This window comes from Lissotriton helveticus, chromosome 6 (genome assembly GCF_964261635.1).
Source record: "Lissotriton helveticus chromosome 6, aLisHel1.1, whole genome shotgun sequence".
Taxonomy (NCBI): domain Eukaryota; kingdom Metazoa; phylum Chordata; class Amphibia; order Caudata; family Salamandridae; genus Lissotriton; species Lissotriton helveticus.
This window is the reverse complement of record NC_136067.1, coordinates 114069308-114089409: the sequence shown is the minus strand read 5'-3', so window position 1 is coordinate 114089409 and position 20102 is coordinate 114069308. Positions and strand designations below refer to the sequence as shown.

At 50.4% G+C, this 20102-nt stretch overlaps 1 protein-coding gene across 5 annotated transcripts in view; it reads right to left on the bottom strand.

Moving 5' to 3' along the window:
* Positions 1–20102, bottom strand: part of LOC144762305 (exportin-5-like) — a 2106094-nt gene that overhangs the window by 1330868 nt on the left and 755124 nt on the right. For all 5 annotated transcript variants that reach the window (XM_078647454.1, XM_078647456.1, XM_078647455.1 and 2 more), the window contains exon 15: positions 19634–19789. In XM_078647454.1, the coding sequence (XP_078503580.1) occupies positions 19634–19789 (156 nt within the window). The remainder of the gene's footprint in view (positions 1–19633; positions 19790–20102) is intronic.

Below are 20102 nucleotides of genomic sequence, written 5' to 3'. Positions count from 1 at the left end.
AATTGACCACCATATGGAGCTTCTGCCCTTTTGATGAGGGTGTTGTATAAGGACAGATGGTCTGGTAGCAAAGGCTTCAATGGATTGTTATCCAGGACCTCCTTGGGGGATTCAATGTCAGTGTAGTGCCATGTGCCCTCGAACTGGTGGTGCTACTCAAATGTTAAAGCCTCATCATCCTCAATCTCGAAGAACTCTTCCTGTTCTTCTTCGTGTGGCTCTGTGGTCGAGGGGGCCTTGATGTCTGGCTGCTTGTCTTCTGCCTCTGAGGACCCGAAGGTTTTATTAGGATGCAAAACTCCCTCAGGGATTCAACCAACTCCTTCATCTAGAGAAGGGCCGCCATTTTGGCTCTGAGCATTTGTTTCTATTGTTTGACCTCAGGTGCCCTTTGTTGAGTGTGAGAGGCGTCTTACTTGTCTACATCACTGGCTGCCTTGCCTTTTTGCGTTTGCTCTTTACAATCGCTCCCTCTTGAGCATCCGCTTGAGTCAAGGGTTTCACCGAAGGCTTGCCCTCATCGGTGTCCTTTTTTTGGGGCCTGTGCGGCTCTCTATGTTTGTCTGGTGTTTTGACACTCAGGTTGCTTTCGATAACTTAAATTCAGAACCTTTCCGCAGCTTCATTACTTTGTTTTCTTTCGGCATCTTTTACCACCTTCCTCTATGTTTCTCTCTTTTTGGAGTCAGCTGCGGTGTCTTCAGCATCAGACTACCCTACATGCACTGGTTCAGCCTCCTCAATGTTCTACTCATCTTCACTGGGTATATTTTCAGGGTTTCTTGTGCCTTGTGGGTGCTAGCCAGTGAGCGGTGTGCTAGGCTTTGTCGGAGTTGTAGTTGGAGTGTTTTCCGCTAGAATTTAGTGCAGGTTTCGCAATCTTTATTACAGGGCTGCTCATCTCCAAATAGTCAATGAATGGGCATTCGTGTCTCATCGAGAACCCGTCATACAGGCTGATGTGGAGTTCATTGCTCCCCATGGATATCTCACTGGCTCTACGAAGCATGTCCCTGACGGACCTAGCAGCTAATGTATGGAAAAAGGGCCAAAGCCAAATTGGGCTGGGAGGGGCGGCTAAAGCTTGAGTTTTCGATGTGTGACTCGGCAGCCCTGGGAGATCCCCGGGACTGTAGTGCAAAACACAATGGGACAGGATTGACATATCAAAACTAGGGGATATCCTTTAAGGACCTGCAGGGACAGTTTTAGCTATCAGGTCTACCAATATAGGCAGGTTTAATATGCTCTTTGGGGGCACAGGGAGGCTCTACGGGAAGTGGCAGAAGAAACTTCACTGGAGTTTAGAATCCTTGGGGCCCCCTTACACAGGCATTCAATCCTACAGATCTATCGGACACTGCGCAACAGTCTACCATCTCTTACAGATTTCCAGGGCGGTACTTCTCTGACCGAGGGAGGTCAGATCAGGTTTCAGACTGGTGCAGCTCAAACAATTGCATCAATCTTCCACATATTCTGTGGGGTAACTGGCTTGAAAAGGAATGTAGAGAAATCTCTAAGCTACTTAGCCAACTCCTTTCCTCAAGACACTAGCTGGGCGAACTCCCTACATTTGGAAAGAGAGTACCTTGGGGTAGATGTGACTCAAGACGTAGGTAGGGCTCCTTTTACATAAACTGACTATCAACATTCAGTCATGGTCCTCATTGCTCTATCTCTGCTTGGTAGATCAGCTATTTTTTAAATGGTAACACTGCCTCAATTCTTCTATCAGCTCTAAAATTACCCATATCACATCTAATTTACTATGTTTTCCAAAAGAAACTTCATACTTGATACTTTCTTATGGGATAAGGGACACCCTTGCATTGCTTTGTATAATGCTTTAAACCTATCTACCTGGGGCATCGCAACACCTGACATTGATTAATACTATCGAACAGCACTCCTAATTATCAATGTAAGGTGGTATAACACCCAGAATAACTCCACATATGCCTCCGTAAAGTGCGCTTTGAGGAATAAATCGCTTCTCACCCTTCTTTAGGAGAGTCCAACGCCCCCTGGTCTTCCTCCAGGTACTACAGTAGTGATCAGGCTGTGGCATGATATGCTTGCCCAAATGGGGTGAGGGTGGGAGGACAGAAAATGACAGAACAAACTCTGCTCTGGGAAGGGGGACTTGCAAGCAGAGGTGGTAGCTCCACATGAATTCAGCAAGTAGGACCTGATAGATGTCACAACATTGGGAGATGCAGATGATGAAGGGATCCAACGCCTTTCAATCTATCCACGTGGAATACCAGCTCCACAGGAGCCAATTTCATAAATACTTGCAACTCATGACATGCACTGACGCTCTACCTACAAGGCCTGGAAGAGATTCCAGAATACACCTCACCAGAAGGCAAGCTACTCCTCTGTGATCTTGGCTATAAAAAGGTGTCCAAAATATATCAATCTTTGATTCACCACCAAGCTGATACCTTCCCCGCACTATGTTATGCAGATTTATAAAGTGCATAGGTATGCGAAGGCCAAGCGAGCATGCAAACTGTAGGGATAGTAAATGGCTAAGTTAATATTGGTATAACCAGGTTTTAAAAAAAATTCTGAAACTTAGCTCATTCGTTTCCTTTCTCAGCTCCCGGGGGACTGAGTTCCACAGCTTCGGTATCCGAAGGATCTGCCTCCCCATCTGAATTTGCAGCACATTTAAAAGAAATTCCTTTGGAAGATCTTAAGGTCCTACTACGGGTGTCCCGGACCAAGAGGTTACTAATCAAAGAAGGCCATTTCTGGTTGATTCCTCTCTGTGCTAGATGAAGGGCATTTGAACTTCATCCTCTCCTCCACTTGAGGCCAGTGCATTTTTTACAGAGAGGTATTTATGAAGCTTGAAGACAATCCTTGCACGTACGTTTAGATAATTTCAGAAGTCCAGATGGGAACTAATCAACGCCTAGCCCACTGACCCCCTGGATTGTAGTGGTAAAAGGTCTAGGATTTTCCATACAATTGCATTCAATCCAAAACAGGACACTATTTGTGTTTACCTGGGCTTTCATAGATAACACGGTATCTTGCAACATGCCTATACTTTTTATGGGAGAAGAGGGGGTGGGAGGGATTCCCAGGAACTCCAGCCATGCGATGCCTCTTGCGGCGTCGGATTGTTTCCAAGGATCATCAGCTTTGTTTTATCTCCGCTCAACTTAAGCAAACAGTTTGCCATCTAACTTGCCACTTTTTCCAAGCATGGGGCTAGTTGGTGTTGTGGACTATTTCTGGAGAAAGGGAGACCACCAGTTGGGTGTCGTCACCATAAGAAATAATCAACACTCCAAATTGCCTCACTGTATCTGCTAACAGATGCAGATCATTTTTTTAATATTTAATATTTGTTTATTATAATTTCAAAGAGAAAAATATAAGCAAGTTACATTAGTACATCGGTAGGCAGTGACTCACAAGTAGCCATTAGACAATCATGAGAGTAGTATCATCTATCAAAATCAGCAGTTTTATACAAGCAATTGCATCTTTAGAATAACATGTAGGCAGCAATATGACGGTAACAGCAGTAAGAAAGGTCAAAGGACCATGCAGTGTTGACTGATCTATTGTCGAAGGCACGGCGATCACCGTGTCTGGTGACCAGCGCCGTGCAAACTAAGGAGGTGCAGTAGAGTCCGTCGTATCAATCATGTTATGTGTGTCAGTGTCGTCATTACAGTCGTCCCTCGCCCTCCCCTCTACCCCAGTCTGTGCAACTCTATCTGCTGCGTCCTCCCTATCCTGCGTGCTGGACATTAACGTACAATCCAGTATTAGGGACCAGAAGTTTTTGGGCCTATTCCTCGGGGGCATCAAATCACTATATAATTCAGTTTGGGTACAGCAATATATCAATACCCTCTTCCATTAAGGGAAGGGGGAGGGCCTCTCATCCAAGTTCTAGCAACGCACCACCAAGCTATCAGGAACGCCATGTCAACTACCCTCCTCTGGGCAGGGCGTAAGGGTTTGGAGTAAACCAGGAGGGCTAGCAGAGGGTCTGGTTCCAGTGCTAGGGACATCGCTCTGTTAATTTCACCGTATACCGCCTGCCAGAAAGGGGAGAAAACTGGGCAGGTCCAGGCGACATGCAGAAAGTCCGCCACCGGGGCCCTGTATCTTTCGCACTCAGGTGAATCACGCAGGCGGTACCTGTGAAGTCTCTCTGGGGTGTAATAGGTTCTGTTCAAATATTTAAAGTGTATGAGTCTGTGTCGTCCGTTTAGGGAGATCTTTCTAGTGCTAGCACAGCAATAGTTCCACAGTTCCTCGTTAAGCTCGGTGCCTAAATCACTCTGCCAGGCTAATCTCGGTTTCGTGTATTCAGTGTATCTCTCGGTCTGGCTATCCTATAGAGGTTAGTTATTAACTTCACAGGGGATTTTGCAGCAACCACGTAGTCAAATGCGGCCACTGTCACCGGTTCCTCCATGTCCTCGCCAAGAAGCTCCCGCATAGCATGTCGCACCCTATGGAACTGAAACCGCGATATCAGAGTGGGGTTCAGCTCAGCAACATTAACCTCGTCCCAGGATCGTGCTGTGCCGCCCGCAAATAAGTAGCCCATGGCACGCAGACCAAGTTGATGAAGGGCCAGGATCACCCCTCTCTCCCGACAGGGAGCTAGCCAGTAGCACCATTCAATCTCCGCCTGTGGGGAGTACAGTAAGGTACACGCCTGTATCTCCATCAAGTAATGTCAGGCATGCCTAACAGAATTCAGGGAATCTAAAATGCACGTTCGGCGGTCTCGAAACATCGTCAGCAGTGCCAGCAAGGGAGTCGGGTCCGCGACTATCTTCTCAATACGAACGTAGAGAGCGTCATGTGGGCCATGCACCCAGGAATAAGCATGAGCACCCTGCGCAACTCGATAGTAGAGTTCCATGTCTGGCGCATTCAGACCTCCTGCTGCATAGGGGCGCACTAGAACGTTCCAGGCCACTCTGGGTTGTTTACCCGCCCAGGCAAGGCGTATTAATAGGGACTGTAGCCTGCGGAAAAAGTGGGAAGATAGGGTCATCGGAATATTACAGAATAGGAAGAGAAATCGCATAAGAATAACCATTTTCATCAGGGAAATACGCCCCAGAAGTGATAGCGGGAGGGAAATCCATTTCTCTATATCATCCTCCAGCCGCGGTATGGCACACCCATCATTTTCGCTAATAACGATCTCAGAGTCCATGTGGAGACGAATCCCAAGATACCGGACCGCATCAGTAGTCCACTGTAGTGGATACTCCGGTTCAAACTGTGCAGTGGAGGGCGTTGGAACATAATGGCCCAGTTGACCTGAATGCCGGAAAGTGAACCAAAAAGAACCACCTCTCTCAGAACCGTGGAGAGGTGTGTAGCGGGATCCCGAACATAAAGCAGTGTGTCGTCCGCGTAGGTGGAGACAATAAGATGATAGGTCGGGAAACGGATACCTCGGTGACTATGATACTCTCGCAGAGCACACGCCAGCGGCTCAGCGGCCAACGCATAAAGTATCGGAGAGAGGGGGCAGCCCTGCGTCGTGCCTCGACCGACAGCAATGGATTCCGAAACCAGCGGGCCAATGCGGATGCGTGCCGTCGGGAAGGAGTATAACACTGTTAGGAGCTGTAAAAAAAGTTGCCCCACATCCATCCTTTTCAGCACCTGATGGAGAAACACCCATTCCACTGAATCGAATGCCTTCTCCATGTCCAGGAAGACTGCAACAGCTGATACCTATGAACGCGTGTGCTGAAACGCAGCAAAGACAGTTCTAATGTTATACGTGAGGTTGCGCGTTGGGACAAAGCCAGATTGCTCCGGGGCAACCAGGGTTGTGACCATGGGTTGCAAGCGGTTAGAGAGAAGTTTAGCAAAGATTTTAGTATCCACATTCATGAGAGAAAGTGGGCGATACGAGGCGCAGTCACTCGGGTCCTTGCCCGGCTTAAGGATCGCTTCAATGATTCCCTCTCTCATAGAAGGAGGCATAATACCCGTATTGGCCATATCGTCCAATAGAGTAAGGAGGTGTGGTATCAAAAGTTTGGAGAAAGCCTTGTAAAAGCCTACCGTAAGCCCATCGCTGCCCGGAGCGCTTCCACACTTCATGGACGGCAGAGCCAATGCAACCTCGTCCCGCTCGAAGGGGCGAGCTAAGAATTCCCGATGTAAGTCTGAGAGCCATGGAAGCTCGATATGTGTCAGATAGTCCACAATACACTCCTCAGAAGCAGGACTCCTTGACGCGTACAGCTTCGCGTAATACTCTCGAAACCGCGCCACAATAGCTTCGTTGGGAATTAAAACTTCCGAGTCCTCCCAGCGCATCACCGGTATCGAGGAGTGATCTCTACCGCTTTTAGCTAAGTGGGCCAGAACCGAACCCGGGCGCTCGCTTTCACAGTAGCTCCGGGCTGTAGCATACTTCCCCAGGTGTTTCATTTCCGAGTCTGCCTCATCATTATATTCTCGTAGAACCCTCGCTATTTCCTGATCAATTGAGTCATCTCCGGTCTGCGCCCTCAGGGCCTCCAGCTCCTTAAGTTTACGTTCCAACAACTCTAGTCGACCCCTAATCGACTTCAGCACACCAGCATGCTTAGAGATGGTGATCCCTCTAGTGTATAGTTTAAATGCCTCCCAAACCGACTGAAACTCCTCGACAGAGCCCACATTCGTTTCAAAGAAAACCTCCAAAGCCGTCAGCAGCTCCTCTTTGAAGATGGGATCCAGCAAAGAGTACGGGGGAAAACGCCAGGCAAACGGAGGGAGCCGCCGGGCGGGCATGGAGCAGGTAACCAAGATTGGCGAGTGGTCGAATAGGTTCGGGGCAAAACTTTGCATTCTCTCACGTTCTGAAGGAATCGAGATGACAAAAACCAGTAGTCTATTCTCGTAGACATATTATGTGGGGCTGAGTAGTGCGTAAACCCTCCCTGCGACGGATGTCTGTGTCGCCAAACATCGACTAGATCTAAATTTAGAAGCTGCAGTGATAGAGTCCTTGCAGAGGCCGAGGTGGATCGCGTTGGGCCATCCGACCTGTCTAGTCCAGGGTGTCGTGTCAAGTTAAAATTCCCCCCCTCCCCCCAAAAAGTGATCTTGTCAGCGAACGGAAGAATCTTTGCTGCTAAGTCTGTGTAGAAGGCAGGAAAATCAAAGTTAGGGCCGTAGGTGTTCACAATACACAAGTCCGCGCCCTTGCCACAGCAGCTCGTGATAGTAAATTGGCCATCGTCATCTGTCACTAGCGGTGACCATGTTAAGGAGGATTTCGGATTGAACCAGGTGAGGACCCCTCTGGCGTGTGTGGTAAAACTTGCTGCGTGTATATTATTCTTGAGCCCTCTATAGCTAAGGATGGGGCTATCTAGGGGGAGGTGCGTTTCCTACAAGACAGCAATGTCTACTCTATGTCTAGCTAAGTATTGGAGGACCCTGCGCACCGGACGGTGGTCGTTCAAGCCTTGCACGTTCAAGGTCAGGAATCTCAACGTATCGGGCCCTTCAATGCCTACTGTCCCGTCATCTGCCATGGGGTACGTGGAAAAGTCATAGCTACTATGTCAATTGTAAGTATGAGGTGTCTCGCAGACATGTTACTGCTCTTCAATGTCTCCCACTTGCCTGTAACAAACCATGCAACCAATAAAAAACTGTGTGTGAGAACATTTCCCAGCAATTCCTTTTCTCTACCCCCCACCCACGCCTGCCCAACCCCAACTAGGCCGCGTTCAGTCTTCCACCCTGTCAAACAGTACCCAACCCCCTGGCACTCCTCAGCGACCAAACATTCGCTAACACACATACACACAAAATCAAGACCCCCCACCCACCCCTCTGGATATACATTGGCGAGCAGTGGTAAGCACACGGAGGCAGATGTAGTCGGAAAATAGGAGATCAAGTATCACTCTAAAGCAGTATCAGCTTGGCTGCACCCCTCACTCCTCCAACCCAGTACTTCAGAAAAATAGGAGCGGGAATACCACCGCGTGCTCAGTTGCCAAATGTCTCAATCCAAAAATGCGAGATCAAAATCTGCCAAAGCATGCGAGTGACGCTAGGTCCCAAAAGAATAGGCAGTGTGTAAGGATCAAACCACAACTCCCGTGCCGAGCAAAACCTGAAAAATCATGTAGCGGACCGTATAGGATTCGGGGGCACAGGATCATCTTATATCAATAACCACATCTATAAAAAAACATCATAACTCAGTGCCCCAGCCCCACTCCCGCACACAAAACCTGCCATGGCATGACACAGCAGAGCATCAGGAGTCACACTTAAGCTGCACTCAGTCTTGTTCCTCCAAGGGATCCCTCTCCGTAGTCTCTCCCTCCTTCCTCAGTGAGTGGGCCTCCCTCTGCCAGTCTTTCAAGGACTTTTGGAGCGCCTTGGGATCCGTAAAGATCAAAGGATCTACCCTGCCTGTTGAATCGTAGTTTTGCGGGGTAGAGCATCGCATAATCTGCACCAAGCTGACGTTTCAGAGGAGCAAATTGTTTCCTGGCTTCCTGCACCCTGGCGGTAAAGTCGGGATATATGGAAAGAACCGAACCCTCATATTGTAGCGGCAGCTTTTCTCTGGCCAGTTTCAGGGCTCCGTCGCGATCCCGATAGCTTAGCAATTTGGCGATGATGGGCCGCGGGCATGCCCCCGGCTTGGGTCGCGGGCCCAGGGAGCGATGTGCCCACTCAACAATGAACATGTTCGAGAACGCGGTGTCTCCGAGGAGTTTCTTCAGGAGGCCCTCCATAACCAGTTCCATATTGCCTGTCTGAGTGGTCTCCGGAAAGCCAGTGACGCGTAGATTGTATCGGCGCGAGCGGGCCTCCAAATCTTCAGTCTTGTCCAAGAGGGACTGCATGGCCTTGCCAATTTGCTTGTCTGAGTCGAGCGTGGTCTGGGCCTCCTCAACCTCAGTGATTCGGAGCTCCAACATATCTATACGTTCCGCTTGTTTATTAAGCCGCTTGCCATGTGATCCATGCGATAGGTAAGAGCGTCTATTTTCGTGCCCAGATTTGCCATACCCCCTTGGAGATTCTTTCCCATGGTCAGAAGAATACTTCGTAAGTCCTGTTGCTGTACCTCCTCTGTCTCAGGCCTATCCGCCGTGGCGCCTCCGCCCGCGTCGTCCAACGTTTTGGGGCCCTTGGGGTCGAAGGAGAGTTTGGACTGTGTCCTATCAGAGCGACCCATGACAGCCAAGGGTGCAACCCATCCCTACTGGGGCGGGGTCCAGGCCAAGAGACTCCAAGCGACAGAATCCCCCCTCAAGCGCCCCCACAGCCGAGCAGGCCTCCAGGTGCAAAGTCCGGGACTGCGCGGAGCAGCAGCCTCAGTTAGGAGAACAGGAGTGCATGCGCACGCACTGCCAGGGTACGGCTATGGGGGGCAAGAGGGGAGAAGAGTTGAGTGGCAATCGGCCCAGGGCCGAAGAATTGGCAGGGCCCAGGGACATGTGTCGCAGGCAGCACTCCGCAGGCCGGGGGGGGGGCTTTAGAACACAGACAGGAATCCGCACCTCTGGCTCCGTGCACAGGTATGTTTCGCAGTCTCACTCCTCCTCACAGCGATCCACGGAAGGACTATGACCCTTTACTTGGCAAGGCCCCACCAGAAAGTCCACGCAGAGCTCCTGCGCTGCCCGGAAACCAAAAATCGTTCCAGTAGAGCCGGCTGGGGGAGTCAACGCCGCGTGCTGCAGATCACACCACCACAGGCCATTTGCAAGTCCTGTCGCATCAGTGCAGGGAGCCACCAGACACCAAATACTGTCCGCTGGGTCCGCAATATCAAAGTGGACCCTCTGGTGTGGGACAACCCAGGACTACGACCCAGACAGCGCGGCCCTCCAAGTGCGGGCACCTCCACAGCAGTCTCCGCAGCAATGCCACAGGCCTCCCGACTCCATTTCTTTACCGCGATGCCGGAGCAGGGGGGGGGGCAAGAAAGACCCGATGTACAGGGTCCTCTCTGGCACCACGAAGGCCCCCCTGGGCATCCGCACCCCCGCACTCACCGCAAACACGGCCAGTCGCCACACCTCGATGTCCTCCGGGGCCTCGGTGGTAGGGGCATGGATCTCCGTCGCGGGTAGCGCGAAACTCGAGACCGCGGCTCAGTGGGCCCGCCGCTCGTCTCAGCGCTGGTTGCTCGTTCTCGGTCCCGCTTGTGTCAAACTCGGGCCAAGGTAGAGCGTTTGGGAGCCCAGAGGAAGCACACACTCCGGCGACGTTCTTTGGCAGGAAATTATGCAGCAACGAGCAGGATAATTGAAGGATTGGTAGACAGGGCGGAGGAGCTCCGGGATCAGGCAGCCATTTTGGACGCCGGCTAGCTCCGCCCCCCAACAGATGCAGATAAATATTAAAAAGAGTGAGACTCAACGCATAGCCTTGAGAGAGCCCACAATTTAGGGGGAAGACCTCAGAATAGCATAGGGTTTTCCAGATTTGAAAGGACCTTTTTTTCAAAAGTGAGGACAGCCAGGTCAGTGTACCATCTTTATTCCTGCTTCACTCATCCTGAGGATCAAGCGCATGGTCCACAGTTTCAAACGCTCCGTTCAGGTTTTGAAGAATTATAGCAGCAGCAACTCCTTTGTCTAGAAGAGAGTTCAGCTCTTCCGTTACTGCTAATAGAGTGGTTTCTGTACTGTGTTGTGAATGGAAACTGGTCTGAGCGAGACTGAGGAAAGAATCTCTTATAGATCTAGAGAAAGGGTTTGGTTGATATGTTTCCAGAACCTTTCCCATAACCTGTAACAGGAAGATGGGTCTGTAGTTCCCGGAACATGAAGTATCAAGATTAGATAATTTTTTTTAGCAAAGGCTTGACTAGGGCATGTTTCCTAGCTTGGGGAACTTCCGATGGAAAAGGATAAGTTAAGGAGATCAAGCATTATGGGAAACATTTTGTGAGCTCATTGTGGCAGAATGTGGGTGGCGCTGGATTAAAAGTGAAACCTGATTTGACTTTGCAAAGAGTTCTGGTAATGATTCCATTGTGACCAGCGGGAAGTCAGTGAGACATGCCCATTACTTGTGCATGCCAGATTCTCCAGCATGTTAGACTGTGCCTTTTTAGCCTGTTGTAAATTACTATAAATAGCTGAAACTTTGTCTTGAAAGTATGCCGCAAGTACATTGCAGCAAGATACTGTCAGAGTGGGCAGTGTATTATCAACTCTAAAGGTGGTAAGTGACTTAACAATGCGGAAGAGTTCCCTTGGGGTACTTTACTGCTGTTATCATTACTGCTTCATAGTAAGATGCCTGTGCCTTTTTAATTTCCTGGTGTAATGCCTAACAGCAGTCCTATTGGAGTGGTTTAGATATCCTTCATAATCTATCCTCCATTTTCTTTCTATGGTTTTACATCCTTTTTTTAAGGAAATCAGAAGTGCTGTAAACCATGGGACAGAAGTCTCTTTCTTTCCTTTCTTTATAGTAGTGACAGGGAGCGTTTAATTGGGTGAGGTCTTAATCCAATCTTCTACTTGAGAATTTACTTCCCCAGGATGTTTCCAAAATTCTGGTTTGGTGCAGGCTAAGGAATTCAAACCAATTTCATAGTTCACTTTAAACCATCTACGGCCCAAACTCATACTGATCTTGTTATTCCGCGTGGGTGGAGCTCCCTCCAGAGTAAACAAACTCAAGGCATGATCTGTCCATGCCAAAGGATGAGATTTTTCAAGTTTTATGTTTGGATAATTGCTAAAAACTGGGTCTAGAAGAGGTCCTTTGTTGTGGGTACAACCTACTACTCTTTGAGGGAGCTGAAGACCGTCTAAATAATGTAAAATGCTAGAGACAGTAGGATTGTGAGTCTCGTCAAAGAGCATGTTGAAATCCTCTAAAAGGGTGAAGTTTGTTTAGCCTATTGCCAAACTTGACATGACCTCTGGTATTGCTTCCACAAACTTAGCATAGGGGCCTGGAGGTCTTTAAAATAATAGTCCCAAGAAGGAGTCTGTAGGTGACAAATTTATAGTAAACGAGATATTTTCACATTCTGGAATGTGCTTTTTGATGTACATGCATCTATGTGTGTCTTTTAAAATGACATAAATGCCCATACTCTGTCTATGTTCACAGTGCATAAGTTACTTACCTTCGGTAACAATATATCTGTAAGAAACAGTAGTTAGTGTTAGATTCCTTACCTTAGAATATCCCCAGGCGTCAGGCTGGATCCGGAAAGTTTTCGTCAGCAGTATCCCGGCGCGTCGCCAGGCGGCTCCGCGGTCGGCGTTGTGGTCGCCAGAATGACGTCGGAGTACTTAGACGCCGCCCTCACGCGTTGACGTCAGTTCTGTACATAGCTTTCCGCGCCGGGAACGCAGAGCCATGATAGAAACCAACACTGGAGCCATAAAACTAGGGCCCTGAAAGGAATTACCTTAACCCTAGATATCGGTTCGCAGAACCGGGAGGAGGGGTGGGGTGGTAAGGAATCTAACACTAACTACTGTTTCTTACAGATATATCGTTACCGAAGGTAAGTAACTTGTGAATCAGAAAGAAACAGGTTAGTGTTAGATTCTCTCCTTAGAATAGATACCCCAGCAATACCTGGGTCTGCAAACCAAGTTCACACCAGAAAGTCCTGGAGAATGGAATGGCCGAAAAAGCCATCTCTCCGGACTTGGCTGTCCAGGCAGTAGTGCTTAGCAAACGTGTGCAGCGAGGCCCACGTAGCTGCCTGACAGATGTCCTGCAAGGGGACTCCCCGACCCAGGGCAGTAGTAGCTGCCGTGGCCTGAGTGGAATGGGCGCGTAGCCCCACCGGAGGCTCCTTCTTTGCCAAAGAACGACCCACTGCAAGATGGTCCGTTTGTGCACCGCCCGTCCCTTCTTAGCGCCCACGTAACCAACAAAAAGCTGGTCGCCCACCCGGAACTGGCGTGTGTGCGGTCTAGATAGAACGAGAGTGCACGTTTTTGGGTCCAGATGGTGGAGCCTCTCATCCTCTTTCGAGGGATGCAGAGGAGGAAAGAAGGTGGGTAAGGTGATGGACTGCCCGATATGAAAGGCTGTAACCACCTTGGGCAGGAAAGAAGGACGAGTTCTCAACACAACTTTGTCCGGATGGACAGAGAGGAAAGGAGGCTTAGAAGATAGAGCCTGGAGTTTACTCACTCTCCTGGCAGTGGTGATGGCAACCAGGAATGCAGTCTTAAGAGTCAGAAGACGAAGAGGGCAATTGTGAAGGGGCTTGAAAGGAGCGTACATCAAATAGGTAAGAACAAGGTTCAAGTCCCACTGAGGCATCAGAAAAGGAACAGGAGGGAACATATGCGTGATGCCTTTCAAGAATCTATTTACAACCGGGGACTTGAAAAGAGAAGGGTGATCAGGAAGCCTTAAGAAGGCTGAAATAGCCAAGAGGTAGCCCTTGACAGTGCCCAGAGCAGAGCCCTGCTGGGCAAGAGAAAGAAGAAAGAGGAGAACCTTTGAAAGGGGGGCAGAAAGTGGATCCACTGCCTTTGCTGGGCACCATGCCACAAATTTGTTCCACCTGCAGGCGGATACCGATTTTGTGGAGGGACGCCTGGCTGCCAGAATCACACTTCAGGAGGCAAGTCAAATGTCCTCAACTGTCGCCGCTCAATCTCCATGCATGGAGGTGGAGACTGGACAGGTTCGGGTGGAGGACAGTCCCCTGCTGCTGCGACAGATGGTCCTCCTGAAGAGGCAGACGAATCGGGGATCGACTGACATGCTGAGTAGCTCGGGATACCAGTATCTTCGTGCCCAGTCCGGAGCCACAAGGATGACTTGGGCCCGGTCTCGCCTGATCTTCTTCAGCACTCCGGGCATAAGTGGTATAGACGGAAAGGCGTACAACAGACCGCAGCTCCACGCGTGACAAATAGCGTCTCAGAGCGAGTGCCGCCTTGGAAATTCCAACGTGCAGAAATGATGACATTGCGTGTTCTCTTCTGTGGCAAATAGATCTAACCAAGGCTCTCCCCACTGCTGAAAGAGGCCTTGCGCCACGTCCGAGTTCAGACGCCATTTGTGATCCATCATACACCGACGGCTGAGTTTGTCTGCCAGGTTGATGCCCTGGCGTTCCAGCTATGTCCAGAGGCGCAGAGCCTCCTGACAAAGGGTCCACGACCCCACCTCTGCCCTGTTTGTTGCAGTACCACATGGCGGTGGTGTTGTCCGTGAACACCTGCACTACACTTCCCCGGACAGAGGGAAGGAATGCCTTCAGTGCAAGCCGGATCGCCCGCAGCTCCAGAAGGTTGATATGGAGCCGGGACTCTGCCGGAGACCAGAGGCCTCTGATCTCCGCCTCTCCCATGTGGCCGCCCCATCCCAGGAGGGACGCATCCGTCACTACTATGCGGTCCGGTTGGGGTAGGGAGAGGGATCTGCCGTTGACCCAATCGAGGTCGGTTAGCCACCACTGCCACTGTCTCGCAGCGCCCTCCGAGATCAGGACGTGGTCGGACAGGTTGCCCTGATGCTGTGCCCACCTGAACTTCAGGTCCCACTGCAGAGCCCACATCCGCCAAATGGAGTGATACACCAGTAGGATGCAGGAGGCCATCAGCCCCAGGAGCTGCAGCGTCAACGAGATCCAGGATAAAGGCTGAAAGATCAGAATCAGAGCCGGAATATCTGAACCCGCTGCTCGGGGGGGACAAACCCAGAACCGCTCCGATGAAGAGGATCTTCTGAGAGAGGCACAGGTGTGACTTCGGCACGTTGACGGAGAATCCCAGCAGGTGCAGGAGGTCGGCCGTAGTCTGGAGGTGGGAGACGACTGTCTGGGGCAAGTCCGCCTTCAACAACCAGTCGTCAAGATAGGGGAAGACTGGAACTCCTTATCTGCGCAGATGAGCTGAGACCACCGCCATTACTTTTGTGAACACCGGAGGGGTGCTGGTAAGGCCGAAGGGGAGCACGGTAAACTGAAAGTGCTTGTGGCCTACCGTGAACCGCAGGTAGAGCCGATGGGCCGGCAGGACGGGAATGTGGAAATAAGCGTCCTGCAAGTCCAACGCCACCATCCAGTCTCCAGGGACTAGGGCAGCTAAGAACTGAGCCAATGTCAGCACCTTGAACTTTACCTTCCGGAGGAAGCCATTGACGTTCCGGAGGTCCAAGATAGGGCGACGGTCCCCTTTGCCCTTCTTGGGAACCAGAAAGTAGTGGGAATAACAACCACACCCTACTTCTGACCCAGGAACGCGCTTGTGGCCCCCTTGGCCAGGAGGGCCGTAACTTCGTCTTGCAGAAGTTGCAAGTGATCCCCCAACTCGCGGTGGTACTGCGGTGGCATGGCTGGAGGGGACGCCTCGAAGGGGAGGGAGTAGCCCCTTCGGACGATTTGCAGCATCCACCTGTCTGACGTGATGGTGCGCCAGTGGAGGAGGTGATGGCGGACCCTGCCCCCCACTGGCGTCGTATGGACCTGAAAGCTCGGACTAGGAAAGCTTTGAGGCAGATGATGCAGGAGCGGATGTGGACTGACCCTGCAAGTGTCTCCCTGCGCCGTCACGGCGGTTACCATGTCCGCGTTGAGGTTGGTTCTGTGGCCTGTGGCTGGCTGGACGTGTTGGGGCGCCCCTTCCTTGGCCACAAAAGGGTCGAAAAGCAGAAGTTTGATGGCGCTGGCCTAGGCCTAAGGACTTGGCCGTAGCCCTGGAGTCTTTAAAACGCGCAAGCGCACAGTCCGCTTTGTCGCCAAAAAGGCGACGGCAATCGAAGTGCATGTCTATGAGCGTGGCCTGGACATCCCCCGAGAAGTTGGCAGACCGCAGCCAGGCGTGGCGACGAATTGCCACCGTCGTGGAAATCGCTCTGCCCAGCGAGTCTCTGGTGTCAAGTCCACATCTAATGGAGAACCGTGCTGCATCCCGCCCCTCCGCCAGGGCTTGGGCGAGCCGAGTCCGGGCCTCCTTCGGACACTGTGGCAGCATGTCCAGAACCGTATCCCACATAGAGTGGGTGTAACGGCCCAAAAGGCAGGCGGTGTTGACAGACCGCAGGCCCAAACCAAAAAAAGAGGAGAACAGTTTCTTCCCTACCTTTTAGACTCCCGATCCGGAGGAGCAGTTGGGAATGCGGTCTGGGACGTAGAGGCCTGGACCTCAGTGAGGAGGTTAGTCCTCACGGCCACGACAGGGAGCTCAAGAGCCAAGGCCTTGGCTGCCCTGTTCAACACCACACTATAAGTAGCCCCCTTCTCCGAAGCCACGGAGGGAGGAGAGGCGAATCCAGTGTCGGGGGAAGTGTCCAGACCACTGGCCTCCCCCAGCTCATCTGCTCAGTCCTGGCTTAACTGGCACTGCTGTGCTAGAGGGTCCTCAGGCCCCTCCCAGTCCTCCTCATCATCCATCTCCTGGAAACCGGGCAAAAATGATGGAGCCGGGTCGTAGGTGAATTGCTCACCCGTTGGCATCAGAGACAGCGCCGAGCGGCGCCGCTCCGGCGTCGCACCCGGACCGGAAATGAAACCGGGGCTGGTGTCGTCCGAAGACGGCACCGGGAGCGATACCCTCGGGGTCGGCGCCATTGGAGGAGTCGTGAGATCGACTGGCGATGACCCGGATCCAGGCCTGGATCCTGTGGGGCCCCGAGGCATCGGGACAGGAGTCGATGACGGTGCCGGGGCCAAAGCACCCGACAGCGCCAGGGCCAGAGAGCAGGCCCGCTAGGGCTTCCAGTCGGACCCGCCCCGACAGAGGGAAGTGAGTCATCATGGCCACGATGAAATCACGTATCTCCTCTGGCGTCGCTTGCAGCCCAGGGACCAGCGGGTATGGAGCTGGACGCGGCGCCTGCGGCTCCGGCAGAGCCGCACGAGCGGTGTTGCCCGAACCCCAGGCCGCATCGCGCGAGCGTCGGGGGGAGTCGGAAGAGCGATGACGCCTCTTTGACTTCTTTTACGAATGCCTCGACTTACCGGAGGACTTGGAGCCCGACGAGTGGTGGTGACTCGACGAGCGGCGAGGACTGCGGCTCCGCGACCGGTCTATCAACTTCCTCCTTTACCGGGACCTCGAGCGGCGCGGCACGACTTATCATCATGGTCGCCCCGAGGCAGTAAAGGCACCGACGGTGGGGGTCGGTCACCGACATCAAGCGGTGACAGGCCTCGCAAGTTTTAAAACCAGGCATCCCTAACAGCACCGCGAGTCGAATTCGACTTGAAAAGTGATCAAAATAGATCAAAAAAGTTAGTCAAAAAATGACTAGAGTACTGCTCTTCCCAGACCTGCGTTTCCTGGCGCGGAAAAAAGAAGAACTGACGTCAGCGCGCGAGGGCGGAGTCTAAGTACTCCGACGACGTAATTCCGGCGATGCCGACGACGGACGCAGAGCCGCAGACGAGGCGCAGGGGTACTGTTGACGAAAACTTTACGGATCCAGCCTGACGCTAGGGGATATTCCAAGGTAAGGAATCTAACACTAACCCGTTTCTTTCAGATCTTTCCTACACATGTAATATCCTGGTGGGGGCGCTTGATTAATGTCAGGTATTGAGCTTTCAGATAACCACGTTTCTGTTAAAAACAGGACATACAACTGTTCGTCCTTAATTAAAGTGTATAACTCAAACTTGTGGCGGGGCAAGGATCGACAAATAATAAGTGCACACTTCCATTTTTTTGGCCAAGGTATTTGCAATCTAACTTTCTCTGGACCAACCAAGAGAAACAACAGGAAGGACAGAGCTGGTCTCCATTCCCCGGCCATGGTGAGCTGAATAACTTGCTATTTCTATCGGGGTTCGGGCAGGGTTCCTGGCCCCTGCTCCTGTTCAGGCCATATGGGCGTGTCTTTGGCACACCCACGTCCCAGCCACAATTTAAGGCAGAATAAAAACACTAGAGAGCAAATCTCACAGGCAACTATATGGTCAATAACAAAGTGTCAGTGCAACTCTATAGTCAATTTTGCCCTCTCGTACAATGCCCCTTGACAGTTTTTACAATGCACCAGTTCCCCATCGCAGATTAAAAATGTTGATTAAAAAAGCTGATTGAAAATATCTAACAAAATTCCCCTTCTCGTTCTTTAAAACCAATTTAGCATTTAAAACAACAAAAAGAGATTGCAGTGCAGCACTTGAAGTCACTAAAAACCTCATGGTAAACAGACGTAGGGAAGCCTGATGAGGAAGATTGGGCAGAGGCAAGGATGTCTCCTAAAACAATGGCTAATTCAGCTAGTGAAACTCATCCAGCTGAAATTCCTTCACAGAGTGTAGCTCACTAGGCATAAATTGTGGCGTATGGGAGGAGAATAACTTCTCTCACATGCCTGAGCTGTGGGACTACAGACGGGGGTCTGTACTGGGTTGGCTCAGTTTTGAAGGGGAGTGCTCTCCTGCCTGAGTAGACTCCTGGGGTGGGAGGTCCCTGCAAGCCCCAGATTAACACTACTGCATATTAGTGATGCAATTGAGGGTAACAGATACCAGAACAACTTTCTTCACCTGGCACTGGTGGTGGCCAAATGAGAAACTGCGAGGCGTTGGAAAGAATCTTCCCCCACCTCCCTTGCAGAATGGAAGAAGGGATTAGATAACTGTATGGTCCAGGAAGAATCAGAATACAAGGCTCGGGCTGCCCACAGACATTTGGCAAGATTTTGAAGGCATGGGCAACATATAGAGGGATCACAATTACTCAAAATTGCAAAATGACTCCCTTCAGGAAGAAGTCAGGACATACACTGGTTAACCCCAGGATAGACAACACTGAGCCCTATTGAATAGGGGGAGACAATACCTGACATACAGGTAAAGGGGTGTGGAGTGGTCGTGCAGGGGGTGGGAGTTAGGGGAAATGTCGCTTATTTGTTATTGTAGTCACATGATTGTGTTTTTAGCCTTTGCTATATTTGCTACAATTCTATGCATATCCGCATGACAAAATCAATAGAATTTATTATAAAAAAGAAAAAAATATTGGACCAAACATATTTCACAAGTCATCGCCTCATCAGTATGGGAAAGGCTGATGCCGATAGATGCTTGCAGAACTGGGGATAGAGTGGAACATTGGTGCATACTGGGGCTATGGGGTGGCCAGACTCTTCCCAAATATACTACCCTTTTTTTCAGCAATGTGCCACTGGCAATGGCAAGGCTGGATATTGTCAAATGATGGGGTAATAGGAAGACTCCGTTAATAGTTCAGTGGAAAATGGGTCTGGATTGGTGTATGAATGCGGAACACACGATTTACAACACTAGGGGCTGTCCCAGGAAACTGGAGAAGGTCTGGGGTCTAAAAGGGATTTGTTGCTATGTCTGCACGAGAATTGTTATGGTGGTCTGTGAAAGAAGGACTGAGGTGTCTTGTACGTGTCTACTTGGATTATGTATAAGTGTTTGCTAATTAAAAATCAATAAAAGTTTTTTTTTTTAAACAGCCTAATTTCCTCTCTTCCCTGAGCATACTGTGACAGACTACCGGACTATATTGGACATTTCCCTCTTACGTAGTGCTCTGTTAATTTGTTGCTAAGGCTCAAGTATTTAACCATGTGACAAAACAAGGGAACAGGTGTCAAATTGTCCAAAGGGTAGTAATAAATAACAAGGTAGTAATAAGTAACAAGTCTGGAAACAAAGAATAGAACTTACCTTGTTGAGAACATGGGATACCAACTCAGTTTTAAAGTAAAGAAAGGGAAACAGGTTGGATATGTTGGTTTGAATACAGGCCAAGATGAGAGGATGTTTTGTCGTGAAATTCAGGGCAAGTTGAAGTAGTTCTATACCATCCTGTACTGGGATATCCTGGAGTGGGAAAACCAAAAATAATTTATCAACCTGGAAAGATTACAGCTGTTCAATACACTGATATTAGTAACATGGCCATTTGGCTAAAGCTACTAAAGGTCACAATACTTCACCCTTTACTAACCTTCCAATTACTACACCTGTAGTGAAACTGTACAAATTTTTCAAGGTGACTTTTTTGCTCTCATAGCTCCAGAAACAAAAAGCATTTGCAATGCACGAGGTCTTGCATTTGCGAGAGTTTATGCTATTGTAAATGGCAGTGCCTTTTATTATTCGGTTTTGAAAACTAACACAAACAAGCATTGGC